This window comes from Hypomesus transpacificus, chromosome 3 (genome assembly GCF_021917145.1).
Source record: "Hypomesus transpacificus isolate Combined female chromosome 3, fHypTra1, whole genome shotgun sequence".
NCBI lineage: Eukaryota > Metazoa > Chordata > Actinopteri > Osmeriformes > Osmeridae > Hypomesus > Hypomesus transpacificus.
In genome coordinates, this window is record NC_061062.1 from 5,909,111 (window position 1) to 5,933,617 (window position 24,507).

Here is a 24,507-nt window from a genome sequence, read left to right on the forward strand (position 1 = left end):
AATGATAAAATAAAATTGTTTAATTGTTTAATCATTTTTTATGATGTATGCTATACAAAAATTGTCTATGGTTAAAAGAACAGGACATTTTTTACAAGAGCGATTCTACATAGATCTAGCCTCTTAATTTTGTTCTCAAAGTGCACCAGATTCATGCGTTTCACTTAAAAATGTAATAAATTTTCTTCCGGGGGAGCGTGCCCCTGGACCCCCCCTACAGGGTCGGGGGTTTGCCTTATCCTTCTCACCTTTTTTACCCCTGACCTGTTTGCATGCCTGTTATTAGCAAAGGGGTTTAGCACTTTTTGCAAGGCATTGTATTCATGTCACATTCTCATTGGGGGCTGAGCACCACTAAAGGTCTGATCCTACAATTGCCCCTGGCAGGAAGTGATGAAGGCAGCACTCCCAGTGCCTCGCTGCTGACCGCTCCTCTGTGTAATACTCCAGTATGTTTCTCCTCATAAGGAACTCCATAGTAACAAAGACCCAGGCGTGTTTTGAAGCAGGATGTTCTGAAACACTATATTTATGACTGAACAGTTACGAAAATAGTAATAATAATGTAAATATTAATGATAATAAACCACATTCGGGATTCGAACCTGCAACCTCTTGATCTACGGCCAAATGCTCTAACCACTGAGTCTTGGTCTCTCGTTCTTTCCTCCCAGTCATGTTCCTGCCTAAAAAAACTAAAGACAAGGAGATGGAGTCCAAGAGTCAGGTGATTGACGGCATCAGCCGTCTCATTTGCACTGCCAAGCAACAGCAGACCATGCTGAGAGGTAAGGGCCTCCACAGAACCTTCCCTCACCTTCCTTCCTTCCTGTTTTGTTGGCAGATGGCCAGCCCAGCCTGGTGTCATTGAGGGGATGCAAGTTCACCTCAGGATTGGTAATAAGCCTTTTCTTCTTGTGTCTCCTCCCACACAGTGTTGATTGACGGTGTCGAGTGGAACGATGTCAAGTTTTTCCAGTTGGCAGCACAGTGGTCTTCACACGTCAAACACTTCCCGATCGGGATCTTTGGACACACCAAAGGCCCTTACTAGTAGCCAATGAGAGACTCGTATGGAACCGAGGACAACTCCCTTTCCCCGTGTGCCAGTAGCCTTTAACCCGCCCCCCCATCCCCTGATCCCCAGACCCCGCCTTGGCACTTCATCCCTTTCCTGGCTTCCAGCCCTGGCCCCCAGCCTCCGCCCCCCACGGTGCCTCTGCCCCTGTCCCCAGTCACCCTGCATGCCCCTGCCCCCCCCCCACCACCACCAACCCTGGTCTCCAGTCCCCCAGCCCCACCCCACCCAATCCCACCACGGCCTCCAACTGTCCCACTGTCTTAATTTTACCTATTTCTTCTGTTGTTTGTGAGTGTTTGTCATTTTTTATTTATGTAAACACTTCTTGTGGCCTGAATGTAAAGGGGAGATCTTTTTTTCTCACCAAACTTTTAAAAAATCCTACTGATGCTTTTTTTGGTCTTTTGATTGAAGAAAGACACATTTTTAATGAGCTAACCATTAGAATTTATTGAATTAATGTCTAACAATTAAGTTCCTGAGCTGTTCATCCCTTAAATGTTTATTCTTTTTTTTACTTTGGCAAAGATGGTTTAAAATTCTTTGTCAGCACAATTTAACAATGTAACTATTTATCAAGAGTATTTTGAAACCTATATATCCCCGGAGATAAAGACCAAATGGAAGAGAGGTCTGTTCTCCTGGGTAGCACAGGGAGGATGTCGGTCCTGAAAGACTTCAGGTCAATCCCGTCTCTGGAACTCCACCGGCGTCATCTGGTTTCACCTGAAGAAGACTGAGATGTGCAATAGATGGTTTATTCAATGTGAACAAAAACTCCTGAGAAACTGCAACTGACCCTGCACTGTTGGTTCATGCACCTCTGCTGGCATTTACGACTTTCTTTTCTTTCTTTCTTTCTCTCTCGCTCTCTCTCTTTCTCTCCCAGCACTCCTCTCAACACTCCATGTATATTTGCAGCTAATACAATTGGTAATGTTACTAAATGATTACTCATACATTGCAGCTTTCAATACCTGCCTCAAACTATTGTCTTCTTCATGATGTACAGGTGAATGTAAACATTGAAGGTACCTTAATGTAAAGCACTTTTAAAATGCTTAGGTTAATTCGATTATTAGTGGGGGGTTTACATGCATAAACAACTTGATACCAACGACTGCAGTTCATAGACAGTTACTGTTATCTATTACAGTTTAGAGCTGACAGTATAAAATACTATGACATGGCACATTTCATTTTAAGTATTGCCAACCATGAACCTGTACTTTATCAGTATTGTGCTAAAAGCATCCTCATCACGTTCGATTGTCTGTTAGGCCTAACTGGACTATATGAAACAGTTGTAATAAAATGCTTGTACAGTCGGCCTAAATAGAATGTTAGAAAAGGTATAGCAACCAACGCAACTTTTCACATAACCTTTTACAGCCATACAATTTGTTTCATATCCTACCTGTCCTGTGCATATGACATGGTGTACATTTGTAGTTGTATTTATCCACAAAACAAGTAGCCGTAACAAATATTGCTTAACAGAAGTGCCACAGTTGCCTACATTTTATAATTTATTTGAGTAGTTTCCAGGCTTGAACGCTTTGGGCCCAACTGTTGGATGGGCTGCAAGTTTAGTGCTGTAGGCTCTGAAAATAACCATTCCTCAAAGAAACGTAAGCATCTTCATGTTGAAATGGTAACACTTTTTATTTCCTCATCAAGGAGTATGTTTAATTGTTTCGCCTGATGAAAAGTGGATCGATGGATGCCCAGGAAACTACCATCGTTATCCCAATGTTGAGAGTAATAAAACTAGACACACTAAATTATGTGTTTTGTTTAATGTATCAACAATTTCCCCAAGATACAAACATACTGAGTAGTTTATGGGCAACACATTATTGAGCAGACACTACCATCAGCGCCACTGTTCCTGTCAGGATGATGATTTGTGACAGACGGGGTAGTTGCACCGGAGCAGGAAACGGTCAACTGCTGAGTGACGAGGAGGGGGGTGACTACCTAAAAAGCCACAAACAACGTCGACATCAGTGAGCTCGGAGGCTTGCAGCACAATGTAGGTAATTGTATCGTATTCTCATGACACTACTCATAATAACTATAAACTAGTGGATGCCGGCGGTGTACAAGCAGACACGGATCGTGTAGTTACCGGGGCCGAGGAAAATGAAGGAGATTAAAGGCTGCGGAATGCGTTCATCGATGGGGTTTCTGTCCCAGAGAAAGATCACTGGGCACCCCCTCATGAAGGAAGAATTTCAGAGACTTCGGTTGGCCGGCTGCACGAGCCTTTTCAAGAAAGACATGCTTGGGCACTTTGGTTGTGTCAATGCTATAGAGTTTTCCAACAATGGAGGAGAATATCTTGTGTCAGGTAAGTTGACAGGACATCTCTAACTGGAAAGGGGCTGTGAATATTCCTTGAAACGGAAGCTTTCGCTACATACGTCTGATGGCTTGTTAGCTATCAAGCTACATTATCAATGCATGGCTATGTTTGGACTTGCACACTTAGCTATTTGGCTAGCTAGTTACTAACAACATTGTGCTATGCCTTTCTGTAATTAGCAAGTGGGACGTGTGACTAAACAAATGCGTTGTTGTGTATAACTAAATAAATCCCACTTGCTTGTGTTGCTAGCTAGCTACTATGCTGAAACGGAGCTTTCCAGTTTACAACTAATCCAGCTAGCACTAGCTTGCTAAGCTACTGATAACTAACCTAGCTGCAGTAACTGTAGGAGCTTGAGCTGCATTGGCAATGACATAGAAGTTGACTGTCAATATCAGCAAGAAGTGTCAATCTTAGAAATATGGAAACATCATCAACCTATAGCCCCCATTAAATATTTATTTGGTCAATTCAATCTGAATACCCTGGTTTTTGTTAGCAAGGATGACCAGAGATGTGTACATCCGAGTTAACGAAGACTGATATTATAGCCATCCCAGGAACCGTAACAAAAAGGTTAATGCATACAAATTCCCATGCAGCTAGTAATAAGTTATTCTTTTTCATGTAGGAAAGCATTGTACAACCATAAGAAATTAAACTTCAGTTTGGGAAAGGCAGCGACCTTGATAAGAACCAGTGCCTTGATTAATTGTCCTGTCGTTTTTCATGATAACACAAAAACATTTAGTTAATCATTCATTAACCTACATTGGGGACGTTTGTTTCGGATTACATGGGTCACCTCTCCCATGTGTGCAGGAGGAGACGACCGCAGGGTTCTGCTGTGGCACATGGAGAAAGCTATCCATGGGAGAGCCAAGCCTCTGAAGCTGAAAGGGGAGCACCTGTCCAACATTTTCTGCCTGGCTTTCGATAGCACCAACAGGAGGGTCTTCTCCGGTGGTAAGGAGGGAAAACATCACCCATAACTTTGTAACATGTTCTTTCTGTGTCAATCAGGGAGATGGAGATATCTCGTAGTGAACATGCTGTTGGATCTGGTCAAATCACAACATGGTCAGGTTGATCAGTTTATTTACATGTAGTCTGGGTTCAGGAGTGTAGAGGTAACTGTTTTCTTATGGAGTTTATACGGCTGTTATTGTGTTTCTGACAGTGGATCTGAGTTTGTGACAGTGGATCTGAGTTTGTGACAGTGGATCTGAGTTTGTGACAGTGGATCTGAGTTTGTGACAGTGGATCTGAGGGACCTTTCAGGCATCTAAATGGATGCTCTGTATAGGTTTTCTAAGGACCAAGTGAAAGTATAGCCCTCTTTCTGAAACTGCTTCAATGACGAGCCTCTTCTCTATCTGGTCCACAGGCAATGATGAGCAGGTGATTCTTCATGACGTAGAACGGTAAGTGTAGCAGAACACCTACAGCATCTACTGAATTTCCTACACGTAGCCAAATTAAACCACTGCACCAAATTCTGTCATCACCTCCCGCGCTGCTCAACTTGCACCATTGTTTCAATTGTTGGTTGTGTGTTGCTTGTTTGTTTGTGTTCCTTCAGGGGGGAGACTCTGAACGTGTTTCTGCATGATGATGCTGTATACGGCCTGTCCGTCAGTCCGGTCAACGATAACGTGTTCGCCAGCTCCTCTGACGATGGGCGTGTCCTCATCTGGGACGCACGGGAGCCCCCTCATGGAGGTGTGTTGGTGTCTGTTATGATCATGGAGGTGTGTTTGTGTTGGTGTCTGTTATGATCATGGAGGTGTGTTGGTGTCTGTTATGATCATGGAGGTGTGTTGGTGTCTGTTATGATCATGGAGGTGTGTTGGTGTCTGTTATGATCATGGAGGTGTGTTTGTGTCTGTTATAATCAGGGAGGTGTGTTGGTGTCTGTTGTGATCATGGAGGTGTGTTGGTGTCTGTTGTGATCATGGAGGTGTGTGTGTTGGTGTCTGTTATGATCATGGAGGTGTGTTGGTGTCTGTTGTGATCTTGGAGGTGTGTTGGTGTCTGTTATAATCAGGGAGGTGTGTTGGTGTCTGTTGTGATCATGGAGGTGTGTGTGTTGGTGTCTGTTATGATCATGGAGGTGTGTTGGTGTCTGTTATGATCATGGAGGTGTGTTGGTGTCTGTTATGATCATGGAGGTGTGTGTGTTGGTGTCTGTTATGATCATGGAGGTGTGTGTGTTGGTGTCTGTTATGATCATGGAGGTGTGTGTGTTGGTGTCTGTTATGATCATGGAGGTGTGTGTGTTGGTGTCTGTTATGATCATGGAGGTGTGTTGGTGTTTGTGTTGGTGTCTGTTATGATCATGGAGGTGTGTTGGTGTCTGTTATGATCATGGAGGTGTGTTGGTGTCTGTTATGATCATGGAGGTGTGTTGGTGTCTGTTATGATCAGGGAGGTGTGTTTGTGTCTGTTATGATCAGGGAGGTGTGTTTGTGTTGGTGTCTGTTATGATCATGAGGTGTGTTGGTGTCTGTTGTGATCATGGAGGTGTGTTGGTGTCTGTTATGATCATGGAGGTGTGTGTGTTGGTGTCTGTTATGATCATGGAGGTGTGTTTGTGTTGGTGTCTGTTGTGATCATGGAGGTGTGTTGGTGTTTGTGTTGGTGTCTGTTATGATCATGAAGGTGTGTTTGTGTTGGTGTCTTATGATCATAGCTAATTAGACTGCACATTTAGCAAAGCAGTGTAGCTCAGTGGTACTGCTCTTGACAGAGGATCGAGAGGTCCCTGGTTCAAATTCTTTCCCGTCGCTTTTGGTAAAAAATAACCCTATTGCACCAGCAGACATGGTCACTAGCAAGCCTAAGAGTAGGTCACTAGCTATCGACATGGCTTGTGTGTGTGTGCTCTGCTGTGGGAGTTGTCTAGTCAGAGCTTCTTTACGGTGGCCCTGAAGTGCAAAACACACCCACTAATACGAGTACTCCCCCCAAATGAAAACACTCCCCCCAAATGAAAACATTTCCCCAAATAGTATGACTTGCTCACTTCCCCCCAAATACAAAGACAAGCTCCCCCTTAATGGGAAATAAAATTACATTAGCTCAAAACGGAAAGGGTAGGTACAACACTTTCGTCGCTGATTGGATGCACAGTAACTAACAGGAAATAAGAAATTGATTGACAAAAGTACGAAATGCGATAGTGACAGTTACGTGCACCAGGACAGTTGTTTGGTTAGTGGCAAGTACTTATGCAAAAGTTGAAATTGTGTTTTAAACGTAAAAATTGATAGCCAAACAACTATCCTGGTCCACCTAAGTCTGTCATTATGGCATTTCGGACTTCTGTCGTGGACGATTCGTTTTTTCTTCTGAAAAGATGTGGAGTCCTAACAAACCTCCCGGTGTGTTCTAGAACCCTTCTGTCTGGCCAGCTACGCCTCAGCGTTCCACAGCGTGATGTTCAACCCGGCTGAGCCCAGACTGCTGGCCACAGCCAACTCCAAGGAGGGCGTGGGGCTGTGGGACATCAGGAAGCCACGCAGGTGAGACACTTCCTGTCAGCTGGTTGGAACTGAATTAGTGCTGTCTATTCCTGGTGCCACACTGTGGGATACTGACCTGGGCTGCGTTTCCCGATGACGATGGATCGTAGCAACGATTGAGCAAAGAAACGAACCCATCGATATTTCTGACGTGCGTTTCCCAAACGTGCTCGTAAGGAGTAGGCTAATCTATGCGCTTTCAAGAGCTACACATTTTCATGAGACACTTTAGCTGCGATGTCTTTGGGACTGGCCCATAAAACCAAAAAAAATGGATTCTACGATCAACTTAGGCTTACGATGCTTTCGAGAAACGCAGCCCTGCATGGTGGAGAGAGGTGTGTGGGTGAAGGGTTTTGTTGGGGTGGTTTTGCTCTGTGTCCAACAGGGGGAGCTGTTGAGCTACAGTGAAATGAACTGATGTGTAAAATTGACAGTCATGTATATGAGATGCATGATATTTATGCTAAATTTTTATTCTGTTTCATTGCTCATTTGTTGTTGTCTACCTATACCTGTTATGGACTGTGACTAATATCTCTCTCACTGTAAATAACGCCCTGTCACTTTCTTTACCTCTACCTATCTTTCTTGCCATTTCTCTCTCCCCCCCCCCCCCCCCCCCCTGTTGCTCTCTCTCAATCTCTTTGGCTCTCCCTCCTGCTCTCTCTGTCTTGCCCCCCCCCCCCCCCCCCCCCCCCCCCCCCGGCAGTTCTCTGCTGCGCTACGGCGGCAGCATGTCCCTGCAGAGCGCCATGAGCGTGCGCTTCAACAGCACGGGCACGCAGCTGCTGGCCCTGCGGCGGCGCTTGCCCCCGGTGCTGTACGAGCTGCACTCCCGCCTGCCCAGCTTCCAGTTCGACAACCAGGGCTACTTCAACTCCTGCACCATGAAGAGCTGCTGCTTCGCGGGGGACAAGGACCAGGTGGGGCATCATCACACGGGGGGGGGCACACAGCCCTGCAGGGTGACTGTTGGCCGGCTCCTTAGTGAGATGTGCGGCTCGTCAAACTGAGACGAGACTACGCTTTATCAATCCCCGAGCAGGGACTTTTGGGGAAACAGACCCCGGGTACCCTTTCAGTGGGTGCTTGTTTGCCCATGTCGTCAAACTTGTCATACCGGAGAGTGGATGTCTTCCCCGAAGAGACTAGTTATGGACCGGGGGTGAGCGGACCGGGGGTGGGGGGGTGGGTGACTGAGCCCCTGCTGGCCAAGGCATGCTTCCTCCTGGTGAGCACGGAAGCCCCCGCAGCCAGCCAAGATCTCTCCCCCAAGCCCCTAGCAGACATGACATCATCCAGCAGACACGCTGATTTATGTTCCTGCTGAGCCGGGGTGTCGAGGATGGCTGTGTGAGGGCCGAAAACGGACCTCTCCCCCGGGGGGGTACAGCAGAGCTGAACTGCAGAAGGCGGAGGATTATTCCAGTGGCGTGTTAGACTAGGGGGGGGGGGGGGGGGGGGGAGGAAGGAAGAGGGGTGGGGGGGTGGGGGGGGGAGATAGACAGATGGAAGGGAAAGGGGAAAGAAATGGAGTAGTATGTGACAGGTGGAGGAGGGGGAGAGGGGATGAGCAGTGAGAACATCAGCTGGACTGGCTGGGGAGTGGGGTGTTACATTCCTACCTGACATGTGACCTGAGGAGAAAGAGCAGGAGATGGAGGTAGAGTAGGAGGTGACAGGTTGAGGAGGGAGGGAAAAGGGAAGGTAGAGGGGGAAGTGATGGGTGGAGGAGGGAGGGGAAGGTGGAGGTAGAGGGGGAGGTGACGGGTGGAGGAGGGAGGGAAAAGGGAAGGTGGAGGGGGAGGTGACGGGTGGAGGAGGGAGGGGAAGGTAGAGGGGGAGGTGACGGGTGGAAGAGGGAGGGAAAAGGGAAGGTGGAAGGGGAGGTGACGGGTGGAGGAGGGAGGGGAAGATGGAGGTAGAGTAGGAGGTGACAGGTTGAGGAGGGAGGGAAAAGGGAAGGTAGAGGGGGAGGTGACGGGTGGAGGAGGGAGGGAAAAGGGACGGTGGAGGGGGGGAGGTGACGGGTGGAGGAGGGAGGGGAAGGGGGAGGTAGAGGGGGAAGTGGAGGTAGAGGGGGGAGGCGACGGGTGGAGGAGGGAGGGAGGGAAAAGGGAAGGTGGAGGTAGAGGGGAAGGAGGATCCTCCAGGTGTTAGATCCAGATGTTGCCAAATTCCCAGACGATCCTAGTAAGAGTCACTGAGTGCTTTCGGATGATTATTTAAAAAAAAAATCTCTGCGGCCCCCCAGCACCAGAAAGCAAATACATGTTCTGCCCAGCGGGGTAGATAGATTTGACACCAGGTCTCAGAATCTGCCTTCTTTCAGAGAAGAGATATTTCAAATTGCCTGACTGGTAACTGCTGCCTTCGAACTTCTACTGGAAAATTTGACAAGATGTCCATATTTTCCTAAGAGGTAAAATTGGTCTGTAGTTCTGTAACCTCATGACCCTGTTGTTTTTTTTAGTACATCCTGTCTGGATCTGATGACTTCAACCTTTACATGTGGAGAATCCCTAAGGATCCTGAAGCTGGTAAGAGTGTGTATGTACAGTGTGTCTGTGAATGTGTGTGTCTACTAGGGCTGGGCGATATATACAAAAATTGATATCTCGATATTGTCAAAACATTTACGATATTCTATATATATAAAACAAAAACATGATTTTCTTTTGCTTAGAAAAAACAAAAAAAAATTGTGTAGATAGAACAGGTATTGTTACAAAGTATAAAATGTGTAATGCTAATTTAAGCAGTAGCCATAACATGGTACTTGCAACTTGACAAAATGGACCTCACCTGGAACAATCCATACAGAGGTCCTTATGTGACAAGACAAAAAGAGAGCAAAAGAGAGTGCCTGTGCACGTGTAATTTTCAGTTTGTGAGCATGTGCACAAACGGTGTCTGTGTATGTATGTAAACACAGAGGAGCCAGACGGTGATCTTAAAACACAAGCAACACAAGGACCAGAAGAAAAAAAACGATATTTTCCAATTGTACATTGTCGTCAAAATGATTGCGATATTATCGCTAATATTCGATATATCACCCTAGTGTCTACCAGATGTTAACCCCTGCCTCCCTCTGCCCAGGTGGCCCAGGGCGCGTGGTAAACGGTGCCTTTATGGTTCTGAAGGGCCACCGCTCCATAGTCAACCAGGTCCGGTTCAACCCTCACACTTACATGGTGTGCTCCTCTGGCGTGGAGAAGGTCATCAAGGTCAGTAACCCCGGCGCCGTGGCATCCCTACGCCAAGGGACACATTAGTGTTGACCGCAAAACCACGCCATCCCTCCTCCCTCGCTCCGTCTGCACCCCCACTGTCTCTGACAAGTCTGGAGAGAATGCCTAGGGGAGGAATACAGAAACTTGCCAATACTCCTCTGCTTTGACAGAAACACACCAATACTTCTCTCTAGTTCTACAGAAACACCAATTCTCCTCTCTGGTTCGACAGAAACACACCAACACTCTCCTCTGGTTCCATAGAAACACACCACCACTCCTCTCTGGTTCCAAATACACTCACCATCAAATCCATATGGATTTGTGTAGCCTTTTTTACAAGCAAGGTCTCAGAAACACTGGTTATACAGCAACACACACTCTTCTTTGGTTCCACAGAAACACTCCGACACTCCTCTAGTTCCATTACAAAGAGACACAGGTGCTGTAATCCTACAGAGAACCACCCAGTCATTCTCCTGAGTGATGATACTGGCTATGATGGTGATCGTGGAGCCCCCTGTCCCAGAACTGACCTGGTGAATCAGAGGCCTTCAGCCAGCTCATCATCTCTTTAATAATGACTCTGTCACTCTCTCCACTCACAGCTGACAGGCCTGGGCTTGAAGGGAGGGAGGGCCTGTTGATTCACCCCCTCCTCCCTCTTGCCTCTCCTCTCCTCCCTCCACCCCCCCCCCCTCCCTGATACAGAAGCATGACTCCTGTATGTGTATACCAGTTTATGCACGACAGCCATATCTCATTGCGAGTCACGTTCACAGTGGTTTTGTCACCCGTAGTGACAAACAAATGCACAAGAATGGAAACGATGCAGTCGTCGTGGAGGGCTGTGACCAAGTAGCGTTCCAAAGAGCAGATCAGTCACCACAGTGACTATTGTCATGGGACTATTTGGGATATGAACAAAGCCATTGGTGCAATTGACACAAATGATGAATGCATGGCTTTTGGTCTGCTTTTGAGTATCCGTCTCTGGGCCGAGCGTTCTATGACCTGTGGTGCGTTGACTGGTCCAGTGTGTGCATGGAGGTGACATGAGAGCATTGCCCTCTACTTTTTGACTGCATACAGTAACTCTCCCAGCTGGGCCATTGTGTTGTCTGCTGTAGTGTGAAAGCCGATACCCGCCCAGGTGCCGTGGAAGAACAGAGTATTATTAGCAAGGAGTGGTTGCCCTTTTAAACCTGACCCTCTAATCTCCCTCCCCTGTCCTGCTCCTCCTCGAGCCGACTCCTCCTTTCACCGCTCCTCTCCGCTGCTAACCTCTCCTTCCCCTACTCACCCCCTCTCCCTGCTAACCTCTCCTTCCCCTACTCACCCCCTCTCCTACTCACCCCCTCTCCCTGCTAACCTCTCCTTCCCCTACTCACCCCCTCTCCCTGCTAACCTCTCCTTCCCCTACTCACCCCCTCTCCCTGCTAACCTCTCCTTCCCCTACTCACCCCCTCTCCCTGCTAACCTCTCCTTCTCCTACTCACCCCCTCTCCCTGCTAACCTCTCCTTCCCCTACTCACCCCCTCTCCCTGCTGACCTCTCCTTCCCCTACTCACCCCCTCTCCCTGCTGACCTCTCCTTCCCCTACTCACCCCCTCTCCCTGCTAACCTCTCCTTCCCCTACTCACCCCCTCTCCTACTCACCCCCTCTCCCTGCTAACCTCTCCTTCCCCTACTCACCCCCTCTCCTACTCACCCCCTCTCCCTGCTAACCTCTCCTTCCCCTACTCACCCCCTCTCCCTGCTAACCTCTCCTTCCCCTACTCACCCCCTCTCCTACTCACCCCCTCTCCTTCTCCTACTCACCCCCTCTCCCTGCTAACCTCTCCTTCCCCTACTCACCCCCTCTCCCTGCTAACCTCTCCTTCTCCTACTCACCCCCTCTCCCTGCTAACCCCTCCTTCCCCTACTCACCCCCTCTCCCTGCTAACCTCTCCTTCCCCCACTCACCCCCTCTCCTACTCACCCCCTCTCCCTGTTAACCTCTCCTTCCCCTACTCACCCCCTCTCCCTGCTAACCTCTCCTTCTCCTACTCACCCCCTCTCCCTGCTAACCTCTCCTTCCCCTACTCACCCCCTCTCCCTGCTAACCTCTCCTTCTCCTTCTCCTACTCACCCCCTCTCCCTGCTAACCTCTCCTTCCCCTACTCACCCCCTCTCCCTGCTAACCTCTCCTTCCCCTACTCACCCCCTCTCCTACTCACCCCCTCTCCCTGCTAACCTCTCCTTCCCCTACTCACCCCCTCTCCCTGCTAACCTCTCCTTCTCCTACTCACCCCCTCTCCCTGCTAACCTCTCCTTCCCCTACTCACCCCCTCTCCCTGCTAACCTCTCCTTCTCCTACTCACCCCCTCTCCCTGCTAACCTCTCCTTCCCCTACTCACCCCCTCTCCCTGCTAACCTCTCCTTCTCCTACTCACCCCCTCTCCCTGCTAACCTCTCCTTCCCCTACTCACCCCCTCTCCTACTCACCCCCTCTCCCTGCTAACCTCTCCTTCCCCTACTCACCCCCTCTCCTACTCACCCCCTCTCCCTGCTAACCTCTCCTTCCCCTACTCACCCCCTCTCCCTGCTAACCTCTCCTTCCCCTACTCACCCCCTCTCCTACTCACCCCCTCTCCCTGCTAACCTCTCCTTCTCCTACTCACCCCCTCTCCCTGCTAACCTCTCCTTCCCCTACTCACCCCCTCTCCCTGCTAACCTCTCCTTCTCCTACTCACCCCCTTCTCCCTGCCAACCTCTCCTTCCCCTACTCACCCCCTCTCCCTGCTAACCTCTCCTTCCCCCACTCACCCCCTCTCCTACTCACCCCCTCTCCCTGTTAACCTCTCCTTCCCCTACTCACCCCCTCTCCCTGCTAACCTCTCCTTCTCCTACTCACCCCCTCTCCCTGCTAACCTCTCCTTCCCCTACTCACCCCCTCTCCCTGCTAACCTCTCCTTCTCCTACTCACCCCCTCTCCCTGCTAACCTCTCCTTCCCCTACTCACCCCCTCTCCCTGCTAACCTCTCCTTCCCCTACTCACCCCCTGTCCTACTCACCCCCTCTCCCTGCTAACCTCTCCTTCCCCTACTCACCCCCTCTCCCTGCTAACCTCTCCTTCTCCTACTCACCCCCTCTCCCTGCTAACCTCTCCTTCCCCTACTCACCCCCTCTCCCTGCTAACCTCTCCTTCTCCTACTCACCCCCTCTCCCTGCTAACCTCTCCTTCCCCTACTCACCCCCTCTCCCTGCTAACCTCTCCTTCTCCTACTCACCCCCTCTCCCTGCTAACCTCTCCTTCCCCTACTCACCCCCTCTCCTACTCACCCCCTCTCCCTGCTAACCTCTCCTTCCCCTACTCACCCCCTCCCCTACTCACCCCCTCCCCTACTCACCCCCTCTCCTACTCACGTCTCGTCCCCCCCAGCTGTGGAGCCCTTACAAGCAGCCTGAGAGCCTGGGGGACCTGGAGGGTGAAGTCGAGGACAAGTCCCGGAGCCTGTACACCCACGAGGAGTACATCAGCCTGGTCCTGAACAGCGGCAGCGGCCTCTCCCACGACTATGTCAGCCAGTCCATCCAGGAGGACCCGCGCATGATGGCGTTCTTCGACTCGCTGGTCCGCCGCGAGATCGAGGGCTGGAGCTCCGACTCGGACAGCGACCTGAGCGAGGGCGCCATCCTGCAGCTCCACGCCCGCGGCCGGCGCCCCACGCGGAGGACGGCCGCCGCCGCGCCCGCCCCTCCTCCCGCCGCCGTCGTCTCGGGTCACCACGCCGCCGACTCGGACCCCTCCTCCTCCTCTCCCCTGCCGGCGCCGGAGACGCCGGCGCCGCCCAACGACCTCCCCGAGGCGGAAGGGGCGGGGCCGCCGAGGAGGCGGGGCAGGCGTCCGCACCACCAGTCGGCCTTCCTGCTGGACCTGGTGAACGAGGATTCGGACTCCAGCGGCTTCTGGCCCGACCCCATGCCCCGGCCTCGCTCTCCCAGCCCCAGGGACAACTCCACCCTCTCCCAGAGCACCTCGTCCCCAGCCGGCGCCTCCTCGTCCTCCTCCACCTCCTCCAGCAGCAGCGAGGACGAGGAGCGCCGCAGGGCCACCACCAGGCAGCACAACGCGGCCCGGCGCCGCCGCATGCACTTCCCCTCCCGCTCGGCGGAGAGGCCCGCGTCCGTGCAGGCGCTGTACGCGGGGGCCGACTCCTGCAGCTACCCCAAGATTTCCCTGGGGGACGCCTCCTCGTCCTCCTCGGAGGAGACGCAGTCTCGCTGCAAGGAGCGGGAGGCGAGGGGGGACCTTGTGGAGGCGTCGGACAGCGCAGAGGAGAGTGGCGTGGGCCAGAGTGGCAGCTCCTTGGTCCTGGACGGGAGCTTGGCCTCTCCCGGTCACCTGAGCCCTGGGGTGAATGGGCAGCGCCGGACTGGGGGCCCCCACGGGGCCCAACCGGGCCCGAACAACCCCACACGCTCCTCCGAGTCTGAGGGAGAGGCGGTCTCGAAGCCCACGGACACTAGGACCTTGGTGGAGGAACAGGCCTCCCTCAGAGGTCAGGGGGGGGTCAAACGGACTCATAGGGGGTCAGGGGAGGGGGGGTCGGGGGCACAGCCTTCAGAGAAGAAGTTCAAGACATGATGGCGCCCAGCGTTTTTTGTGAGTGTCGATGGACAGGCGAAGGGTTGGGTTTTACAGACTTACCTGAGGGGGTGTGTAGGATGGTGTTTTCACAGCTCAGAATCTGGTTTGATATTATCCTAAAGAACTGCTGAAGGATGCTGCAGGGATGCAGAGGGAAGCTGCCATTCAGAAGAGTTGAGACATGGAGGTCTTGAGGTTTCATATTCCCACAGGAACCGAGGATTGTGTTTATGAACATTTCTTTTTGCATACTTTGGATGTTGTCATCTTTCTTAAGGTTGAACCGCTGATGACGCTAAACATAAACAAACTCAAATCCAAGCTAAAGAATAACATTGAAAATAATGCTATTGTAAGTGAATTTGCAAATCATTAAGTTTTGTGCATAAATCTTTTGATTGTATGCTTTAAAAATAAACGCATAGATGTTTTTATCCTTTTTTCGGTAAGGAAATACGTTCAGAGACAAGACTTCTGTTTCAAGGTTTGATAGAAATATAAAATTCAGTTTGTTGCTGAGAGTGAACTGGAGAATCCTTCCTTTTCAAGAGCGATTCTTTGACTGCTTCAGGGTGCTCGAGTGAGGACTGTCTCCATGGCGATCTTGGTGTGCACCATCTGCTTTTAATTTAGCATTATAATTATGTGTTCAGTGTCCCTACTTACCAATAGGTTTATTTTCCTCCCTCTTTATCCAACAAATGGATATCACCAGTCAGCCATGTTTTTGCTTCTTGCAATAAAGGATAACCTGTTTTCAAGTGATAACATGAATTGTTACTATGATGCTATGATCTGATTGATGCTAGGATCAGGATGGTTAGCATTCAGAATTTGTACTCAAACAACCCTGCATATGTTGGGGACAGTCCTTTCATTTCAACATTTATATGATGGTGTCAACAAACTTTCTTTTTTTTATCAAACAATGAAATAAACCATTTTCATCTTAAGGGGTAAAAATAACATTGTGTTTTTTGGGTGAACTGTTTTTCCATAATAAGACTAAAACATATCATTTGGCCATGGACCGAGACTGAATCACCATGGCAACAAGGCTTCAACTCTCCTAAGAAGAAGCCCATTCCATTCAGCATCGTGACCCTGAACAGACAATGTTGACAGATTTTAATGTTAAGAGGCTCCAACGCCCAGGGAGCTCTTGTTGATCAATTAATTCATTTTATATCCATCGTTTTTATTTATTTTTGAAACCCCTGTCAAAATGAGAAACTGTTAGTGATATGAATCGTCACACTATTGCAACACTTACATCCTATTGCACAGAAGTTCAAAATTGTGAAGAACTCCTCTGGAGTTTTTAGTAACAAAACAATGATGTCTGGTAAGGTTCTGAATGCCCATATATGGACTAACGTCTTCCCATCAGATAAGGAGGCCACGCCCTATCAGACGGCTACAGATTCCCCAGCTGTCCCGTGGTCAGAATGGGGTAGATGATGTCACCGTTGTCTAGGAAACCATGATGCTGGTGGTCTCCCACGTTCACAAGGCAGCACAGTCTGTGGTAAGACAAAGACGACACCAGTGTGTTTGCTTCCCTCGACTACACACGCATCATCTACGGCCCGTTGTGAAATGCTAAACGTAGGGCAACCAGACATACTGTAGGAGGTTATCTGGTCGTTTGTGCTTGTCTCCTCTGAAAGATATCTCGCCTGTCCGCAGCCGGAACCCTTGTTTGAGCGGTCACTTATCTACAGGAAAGGGACGCTCTTCATTTCACCCTCTCTGACGTGTATATAAACAAGGAAATCTTGTATCGGGTTGTTGAATATTCTCCCGCATATTCAGAAATGCAACTTTCTGTTAGCCCAATCATATTTCAATCATTAGGAACCCACCTCACCCCCGTTACTAATTTGGACTTTTAAAATAAATCCTCTAAACGTAGTTATTCCATACATGGCATTATATCTGGAGACAGGATGCCTGTATTGGAATTCTCTCCACAACATGACTGGAATGCCTTGGTAAGTTGCCAGTAAACAATCAAATAAAGCAGCTCTTCACACGACCTTTGCCTTAAAGAGTCGGCGCAAGCTACTTGTCTTTATCCAACTATTTGCATCACTGTATTGTTCATAAGTTTTGTGTTATTTAGGGGTTGTGGTTGTCATTTTTGTTTTAGTTGACTATCCTGAAGTTCTTTGAATACACCGTCAAAAGAGAGTTTAACCTGGTAGTCGACTGTAAACTTTCTTTGGTTCTCAATCTAACTGCACAGAAGTCGCACCCTACTGTGAAAAGAAGTCTGCCTCTTTAAACTAAGGAGGTCTTTTAAATAGGGACCATTCAGTGAGTTGGCAGTCTATGCTCTAATCTGTGACATCACTTTCCCAAACATTCAGCCGCTTGGAAGTTTGTCCATATATGGAAGAGCGCTCCAATTTCATAGAGCTACTGTCTACTGGAGACCGGGGCTACCCCGTGTAGGCAGCTTTCCCGGTGAGCGAGGTCTCCTCGCGGAGTACGCAGCTTTACCTTACAAGGCTGAGAGGCCGGGACCGCAGCTCAATCTGTTTACTTGACAGCCATTGTTCCGGTGGTCCATCACCTGGCTCGCTCATTTAAAACAGGGGTGACCGAGGACATATGGAACGATGTCTACGTTTTTTATTGGTTGCATACAGTTCAATGTAGGCCATCTTGTACGAGAATCTAACTGTTAAACAGTTTATTTATTAATTAAGTGATCTGTATATTGTGTGAATTAAATGTGATTAATAGGCTAGCTTGTATGAGAAATTATCACTTCAATTTAAGACAAACAAGCTAGGCATATGGCTTAATATCGACAGAGCCATATGGACAACATACCGGACGAATAATGAAAATGCTGCTCCAAATGCTGAGTGCCTATGTTTTAGACTAGGCCTGTGCGCCTACAGAACAAAACAGCTTGATGACCTTACCTACCTGCCTTGTCTAGGGTTGTGTTTAAGTCTTAACCCTGATGAAAGGGGTGGCTTTTTGTCCGTTTTACATAAAACGTTGTAACAGATTACAACGTATCCAATCACACTATTAGATGTTTAGTGCAGTCAACCATACCTAAACAGTCCACCAACGTTAAGCCTTTTAGTTGACATTTCCCAAAGCCAATAGTGTTTGAGTACATCTTAAGAGGCGGGTCTTATAATTGTCCTGTATCCAATCAGATGGGTATTTGCACCATGGGTTTCATTTTTTCTTTGAAGCAAAGTTTTGCGTCTGTCGGCGGCGCTCAGGACCTGCCTACTTATAGCTTTCCATTCTAGCCCGCTTGAAAGGAAAAAAAACTCCACACAGATAGAAAAAGAAAGACGGAGAGTAAGACCCGTGCGAGTTAGTGGAGAGGGAGGGACAGCGAGTCAGGAAGACACCGAAAAGCCGGGGGAGGACCGTTAATTTCATCCACACCGTCTTGAATGCGTGGGGGAGACTAACGTACTGCTGTAACATCCCTTCATCGAGAAAAGGTGGAATACTAGAGAAAGAGGTGAAATACAGCCACATCACTATGGAATCATATGATGGAGACGAAAACTGTTACATGCCTCAAGAAGATGACTGGGACCGGGATCTACTTCTGGACCCCGCGTGGGAAAAGCAGCAAAGAAAGGTGAGAGACAACACAGATCGCAGCCGTTAGTGATTTCCATCCCGGTGCGTAAAGGTGCTTGAACGCCAACTGCAGCAAAGACGTGGGGCGCGCGAGAGGGAAAAACGACCAATTTGAAACTGATACAGCTTGATACATTACAGGTCATTTTAAGCTTTTAAGCAATTTGCCGTAGCTTCCATTAAACCATATTTTTAAATGCTTCGAGCATGATGGCGTTTAAACTGTACGGCTACCGATGTCAAACGATGGATGTTCATCGTGTCTTTTAGACATTTAGTTTACAGAGAGGCTACAACTCTCGTGCACTGCTGACGCTGTAGCCACTACAGTTGTATATTGTCAAAAGTTTAAAAGAATATGTATTTGTCTTAAATGACATCTTTACAAAAGGTATTGTGATCACAACACCGATCATGTGAAATTGTAAAATCCTCTCACCATATAGGCCCACCCACACACCATCCTTAAAAAACAATTAAGATTGGATATTGTACGCCCACCGTTCAGTGCAACAGATGTCAGCCATCACTAAAATTGTTAAATCCAGTCAGTTTTCCCTCTACAAAATATTTGAATGTATATTTTAGTGATTTAAAGAACGCATAGGTTGTTTACTTAAGTGAACTGACTGTAAGTGAACTGATTTGGTGTAATTTGATGTGTTTGAATAAATGCTTCAGTAATGGTGTCACTTGGGTCCGATTTGGAGACCGGGTGCCACATCTGTGTACCCTTGCGCTCCCACACTTCAGTGAAGTTTGAACTGGGGGAAGAACATTCTGGGGAATCTGAGCGAGCAGTGTGGTTTGGGTTGGGCTTGCATTGGAGCGAGCGTGCCCAAAAATGGTCATAAACGGCCCCTCTCGCTGCAGTTGGAAAACTTTTTCCCAGTTTCTTTTTTGTAGTTTGAAAGCTTCGGCTTCCAGTTTCCTGAATTATGTCATCGCCAGACTGCTACCGGTGAAAGCGAAAAATGCAACGTTTAGGCATGTCAGGTCCTACATCATGAGTGAATAATTATCGACTCCTCTAAGTCAGGGGGACTTACCTAGAGACATCATTCAGAAACCGTGCTGTTCTTGCGCTGTTGGATTATCTGATAACGATGTTGTTAATGACAATACCATGTTGTTTCCCCTGATAAACACACTGTGTGTGAGAGAGAGATGGGGAGGGGAAAGGGGGGGGCGGTCACATGTTTTCAACCAGATCCAGAATTGTATCATGTGTATCTGGGCAAAGAAGTATAGATAAGTAGGTTGTGTTGAGCTCTGACTAGACACAAAGATAAGTATGGGGTGGAAGCAGGGAATAAGGGAGGGCTGTTCGTGGCTGGCATGTGCTAGGCCCCGGGGGAAGCCTATTTGACTAGCCCACACACATTACCCCGCGCTGCTTTCTCCAGGCTTCATCAAACCCCTACTTCCTTACGAAAGATGAACTCACCCTGTCCGCAAATCCACAAAGAACCATTTAACGTTTAGATGCGAAACTAGCACCTTTCAATGAGGTATTTGTACCTGTTTCTTGACTGGAACTTGAGGCGCTGGGTGAACTGGCAGAGCTGGAAGAAATGCACTTTTCGACAAGCCTCATTCAAGTCTTAACTTGACTTGTGACTGTGAAGTGTAGAGGCACTCAGAGCCTCTTATCTCAGGAATCTTACTGTCTTTCCAAAGCCAAATGACTGTTACAAAGTCACGGTATGTGTTTCTTTTCATCTGCAGCAATTAGTTATCATCATCATTTTGGAAAACCAAGGCTTATTTCCTGTATGAATTCTGTTCCTGTGAGCAGACTTGTGAAGTGCCAAGCAATGTGGCAGGTTGTCTGTGGATGACTATGATGTTTTGATAGCACCTCATTTTTGTCCTTTGCTCCGTCCCGTATCTCTGTCTCTCTTTTTTTCTTTCTCTCTCGTCATATCTGTCTTTCATCTCACACCACTCTGTTCTCCATTCTCCAGTGTTGTCGTTGCCGGAGGTGGAGTGCAGGTGTTTACCACTGGGGCTAATTTGTCCAGGCTTGTCCTTATAAGGAAGGGAGCCGTACCTTCACTTTTACTGTGGGTAAACCCCACCTCCATACCACAGACTACACCCACCCACCCCTCCCTACATACATGCCCACCCCCAACATTCCTCTGCTCGGGTTGTGCCAAGGTGCAGATAAGGTTAATTGAATTCACAATCCATTCAGTTAATGTCTGGATGAAAGTTCATCACATCCATCCCCAGGCATGGGGAGCCCAGAAAGGCAGACAAGGGCTGGGTACACCAAAAAACAGCGCCCTACTCCATTTCACGTGTGTGTGTGTGTGTGGAATGTATTCATTTAGCAGAGGGGGATTTGAACCTGAAACCTCTTGATCTGCTGTCAAATGCTTTAACCACTGAACTCGGATCCTTAGTTGTCCATTAGTCCACCCTCTGCAGGCAAATGGACAAAATATGGACCTGCCCTTTTGTCTGACTGAGTTACAGGAAGGCAAAGCCACTGTAGGTGAATCAGTCATCAGACTTGTCATGGCTCCAGTGCTGACTAAGGAGCTGAGTGGTTGGGGTGGAGCTGTGGCATCAGTCCAACACTAGCATCCTGCCTTGCACCTCTGCTGCCTGGTTGTGTAAGGACGAGGGGTTATGACAGGTCCAGTCGACGCTCGTCAGAATCACAGAATGTCTCCTGTCATCGGATTCCTCCCTGCTTTCCCATAATGCACCCCATTTCTATCTATGGGCAACCCACTTTCAACAAAAGAGGAACAGAGACACAGACTAGCAGCAGTGACAAAGCCTGGAATGTCAAATTCCTTCTCTGTGTTCTTCCCTGTTCTGCTACATTCTACTGTGTTCTGCTCGGTTCTGCTCTGTTTACTGTGCTCTACTCCACTCTGTTTGCTCTATGGCTACTCTGCTCTACTCTACTACTCTGTCTCTATTCTACTCTACTGTACTCTGCTCTACTGTATACTATTCTGTATTTATTCTACTTTCCTGTACTCTGCTCTACTTTACTCTAATCTATTCTGTTTCTGTTCTACTCTATTCTACTGAACTCTGCTCTGCTCTATTCCACTCTACTCTGCTCTACTCTGAGTCAGTGTCTGTCTTTGTCTCCTCCTTGTCTGTCTCCTCAGACACAGTCCCTCATCATCTGGACACAACATGTCAGCTATCCTCATTCTTCAGCATATGCTGCTATACTTTATACATAATGCTATCCATACTGTCCTAGACCCAGATACTCTACTTCCAGCCCATAAGCTGACAGCTTCCTGTTTGACGCTGGCTTTTCATGTTGTTCCATCCGGGACACTTTTCATGGAAAGCCAATAACGTTGGGCTTCAACGAGGAATCGTCCATCACGACTCAGCGCTTGCGTCCTCGGCTGATAAAGACGTGAGCTATCTGCTCCGTCTGCTCGGGGGGCCTCTCTCTAGGCTGACCTGCCTCGCCTCGCTCACGCTCCCTCGCCCCTGCCTCGTTAACTCTGAGCGATGGGGTCATACACACTCTGGAAATCACATCTACGGATGCCCACGCACACACATACACACACTCTTACACACCATACACACACATACATGATTCAGTCTTCTACCGCTGTCTTCCATGCCATACATCTCTCTTCTCTCACGCCTCTCACCCCTTCCTTGTCTTCTCCTCCCTCCCACTCTCTTCATTTTTCTTTTTCATCCCTCCGTCCCTGACATGCAGTGCATAATACTGCAAATGACTGACTGGAGAACCAAGAGTTAAGTCCTGCTTCACCCAAAGTGTTGGAAATGCTAGTTCTTTGAGAGGAACTAGAAAACATCCATGTGTTCAATTGTTTGCGGTCTGGAAAGAAAAAGCCTCTTCTGGCTCATTAAGTTTACCACTGCCGGTGAAGACTAGGCTGTTTGAGGAGTCAAATGTGGGCAATTAACCAGGTCTTATCAGAAGGGTTTTTAAATGGCAGGTCAGAGATGCAAATCCCTTATTTTATTCGTCCCAGGCTCTAAATTTGAAAGGTTGGGGTTGTTGATTTGATATTTGAGGATACGACAAGACCTAGTAACAGTATTAAGTATTTTGTTTGCTTCACTACACTAATAGGATTTCACTGTGTGTACTTCACTGTGGTGTGTGTGTGCGTGTTCACCACCTATGCTGTTGTAGTTGTGTCGATGCCGTGAGTCTAATGAACTGAAGCCCTGGTCTGCGCTGGGTGAATTCCACTTCCAGCGTGGGATTTGGAGGTCGGGGGGGTACTTCCTGTGGAGCAGAGGGCGAGGGGAGAGGGTTCCGGAGGGAGGCTGTAGTTCTCGAATGTGTCTGAACCCACTGTGGAGTTGTGGTCACATGTTCCGCTGAGGAGAACCCCGAGGCGGAAGGAGATTTTATGGGCAATCTCTCTGCACGTCTCCCAAAGCACCGGCAGCTTCTTCCAGCAGCACTCACGATGCAGAGCACTGAGCTGAGACCATCTCCTGCTGTAGTGGAGTCGTGCTGTCGGGCTGTTCTGCACTTGATGTTCCTGTGTGTCTGCAGAAGCTTTTGTTTGCTCTCATACTCTCAGGTGTAATGCATGTATGTTACTGTGTGTGTGTGTGTCATGCATGTGTGGTAGTGTGTGTGTGTGCGTGTGTATTTTGCATGCATGTTATTGTGTGTATTATGCATGAATGTTATTGTGGGTGTTATGTATATGTGTATATTTGGTGTGTGTGTGTGTGTCTTATGCATGAGTGCTATTGTGTCTGTGTGTGTTTGAAAGGTAGCTACACGACTCTAGCACAGGGGACAGCTGGCATGTGTCTCATGCAAGTGAAAACAGAGGAGAGTAAACAGACACTGTGACCACAGCAGGCACACCTTTCCATTCAGTTGCCCCGTGGGTGGAGCTTAGGGAGGAGGGAGCGGGGAGGCAGGGAGGGAGTGAGGGGTGAAAGGTGAGGACCTCAGACAGTGCAGCTTTCAGCCGCGCACAAAGAGAGTGTGTTCAACCGGCTGTCCACTGTCGCTGTGTCAACCTGTCCTGACGTCAATTATTGATCCCCTCAGAGCCAATAACCCTGTGAAAAAAACGGATATTTTCCGTTTGTGAAGAGCCTTTCCCTCTTCGCCACCGTGCAGTTGATCATCACAGGTACATAAGTCAGCCTGGGAGAGTCTGGTGCAGACAGCCCGCTCAGGAATCACCCCTGGGCTAAAGAGGAACGTGATATCTCCAGCTCTCCATCTCTCCCCGCTGACAGACGGGTGGATGAGAGACAGGTAGAGACGCGGGTAGACACACAGACAAGTGTATAGATACGCAGAGAAGCAGCCATGAGGTCAGACGGGTAGACAGACAGACGGGCAGGCAAGCAGACAAACAGGTCCGACAGGTCTTGGGTTAGCTATGGCACGTCCGAATCTGAAACAGACCACCACTCTGTTCTCTCACTCCCACTGCTCTCAACACTCCTCTCCTCCTCCTCATCTTCCCCTGCCCTCTCCTCTCCCTGCTGTCACTCCAATGTCCCTCTCCCTCCTGCGAGTGAACGAGCGACCGAGTGGGTGGGATGGTGATGGATGAGAGAATAAGTTATTTCAGTTTTTTACTTCTCCTTGTAGCGATAAGAATGGGGAGGGATGTGATGTAAGCTGTGAAAACCCTGTCTCTGCCCAGCAAGGCCTTCACGCCAACCAGAGACCATCTCTCCTGCTGCAGCCTCCCAAACCGGCTCTGTTCTCCTGCTAGCTGCTTCGCGGGCTAACTGGGACAGATGGCCCCATCTCTGCATGTCCGTTCGGAGCTATCGATCTGCTGGTCCACACACAGTTCAGAGCCGGTTAGAATCTAAATCACCCTCGCGGCCGGATCTTGGTAATCACACGTTTCGAGCACAGAAAAGAGCAAAACTCCCCAGGTTATCGTGTAAATATTTACAACCCAATGGTTATGCATGACAAAGAGCCTTTGTAGATGCTTAGATAGGATTGTCTGACAGCTTGCTGTCTCCTATACAGTGTCTGAACCTCTTCAAACAACCCCCTCAACCCC

The 24,507-nt window shown here is 48.7% G+C and overlaps 3 protein-coding genes and 1 long non-coding RNA gene across 10 annotated transcripts in view; 3 read left to right on the forward strand and 1 right to left on the reverse strand.

The window, feature by feature from the left end:
- pacs2 (phosphofurin acidic cluster sorting protein 2) overlaps nucleotides 1-2,865 on the forward strand; it is a 29,543-nt gene extending 26,678 nt beyond the window's left edge. For all 4 annotated transcript variants that reach the window (XM_047046134.1, XM_047046144.1, XM_047046152.1 and 1 more), the window contains 2 exons: nucleotides 675-788; nucleotides 936-2,865. In XM_047046134.1, the coding sequence (XP_046902090.1) occupies nucleotides 675-788; nucleotides 936-1,054 (233 nt within the window). In that variant the 3' untranslated portion in view covers nucleotides 1,055-2,865. The remainder of the gene's footprint in view (nucleotides 1-674; nucleotides 789-935) is intronic.
- A 128-nt stretch (nucleotides 2,866-2,993) lies between these two features.
- dcaf5 (ddb1 and cul4 associated factor 5) lies at nucleotides 2,994-15,801 on the forward strand. Its single transcript, XM_047046336.1, has 9 exons — nucleotides 2,994-3,434; nucleotides 4,275-4,418; nucleotides 4,840-4,876; nucleotides 5,035-5,174; nucleotides 6,847-6,976; nucleotides 7,689-7,902; nucleotides 9,453-9,519; nucleotides 10,082-10,209; nucleotides 13,640-15,801. The coding sequence occupies exons 1-9, from the start codon at nucleotides 3,227-3,229 to the stop codon at nucleotides 14,843-14,845; spliced, it is 2,274 nt and encodes a 757-aa protein (XP_046902292.1). The 5' UTR covers nucleotides 2,994-3,226; the 3' UTR covers nucleotides 14,846-15,801.
- Nucleotides 15,086-23,098, reverse strand: LOC124485470. The gene is made up of 2 exons (XR_006958066.1): nucleotides 19,106-23,098; nucleotides 15,086-16,371 (listed from the first exon to the last, which is right to left on the reverse strand). It is a non-coding gene; the product is annotated as an uncharacterized LOC124485470 (long non-coding RNA).
- The window catches only part of actn1 (actinin, alpha 1), a 30,915-nt gene continuing 24,479 nt past the window's right edge, over nucleotides 18,072-24,507 (forward strand). For 3 of the 4 annotated variants that reach the window (XM_047046192.1, XM_047046174.1, XM_047046184.1), the window contains exon 1: nucleotides 18,072-18,473. In XM_047046192.1, the coding sequence (XP_046902148.1) occupies nucleotides 18,372-18,473 (102 nt within the window). In that variant the 5' untranslated portion in view covers nucleotides 18,072-18,371. The remainder of the gene's footprint in view (nucleotides 18,474-24,507) is intronic. The other variant, XM_047046203.1, reaches the window with a different exon arrangement.

Excerpts from the sequence above, each read along its gene's own strand:
- dcaf5 (XM_047046336.1), top strand. The coding sequence starts at position 3,227 with ATGAAGGAGATTAAAGGCTGCGGAATGCGTTCATCGATGGGGTTTCTG. Across the intron at positions 3,435-4,274 it reads AGGAGAATATCTTGTGTCAG|GAGGAGACGACCGCAGGGTT; the intron begins GTAAGTTGACAG and ends CCATGTGTGCAG. Across the intron at positions 4,419-4,839 it reads CAGGAGGGTCTTCTCCGGTG|GCAATGATGAGCAGGTGATT; the intron begins GTAAGGAGGGAA and ends TCTGGTCCACAG.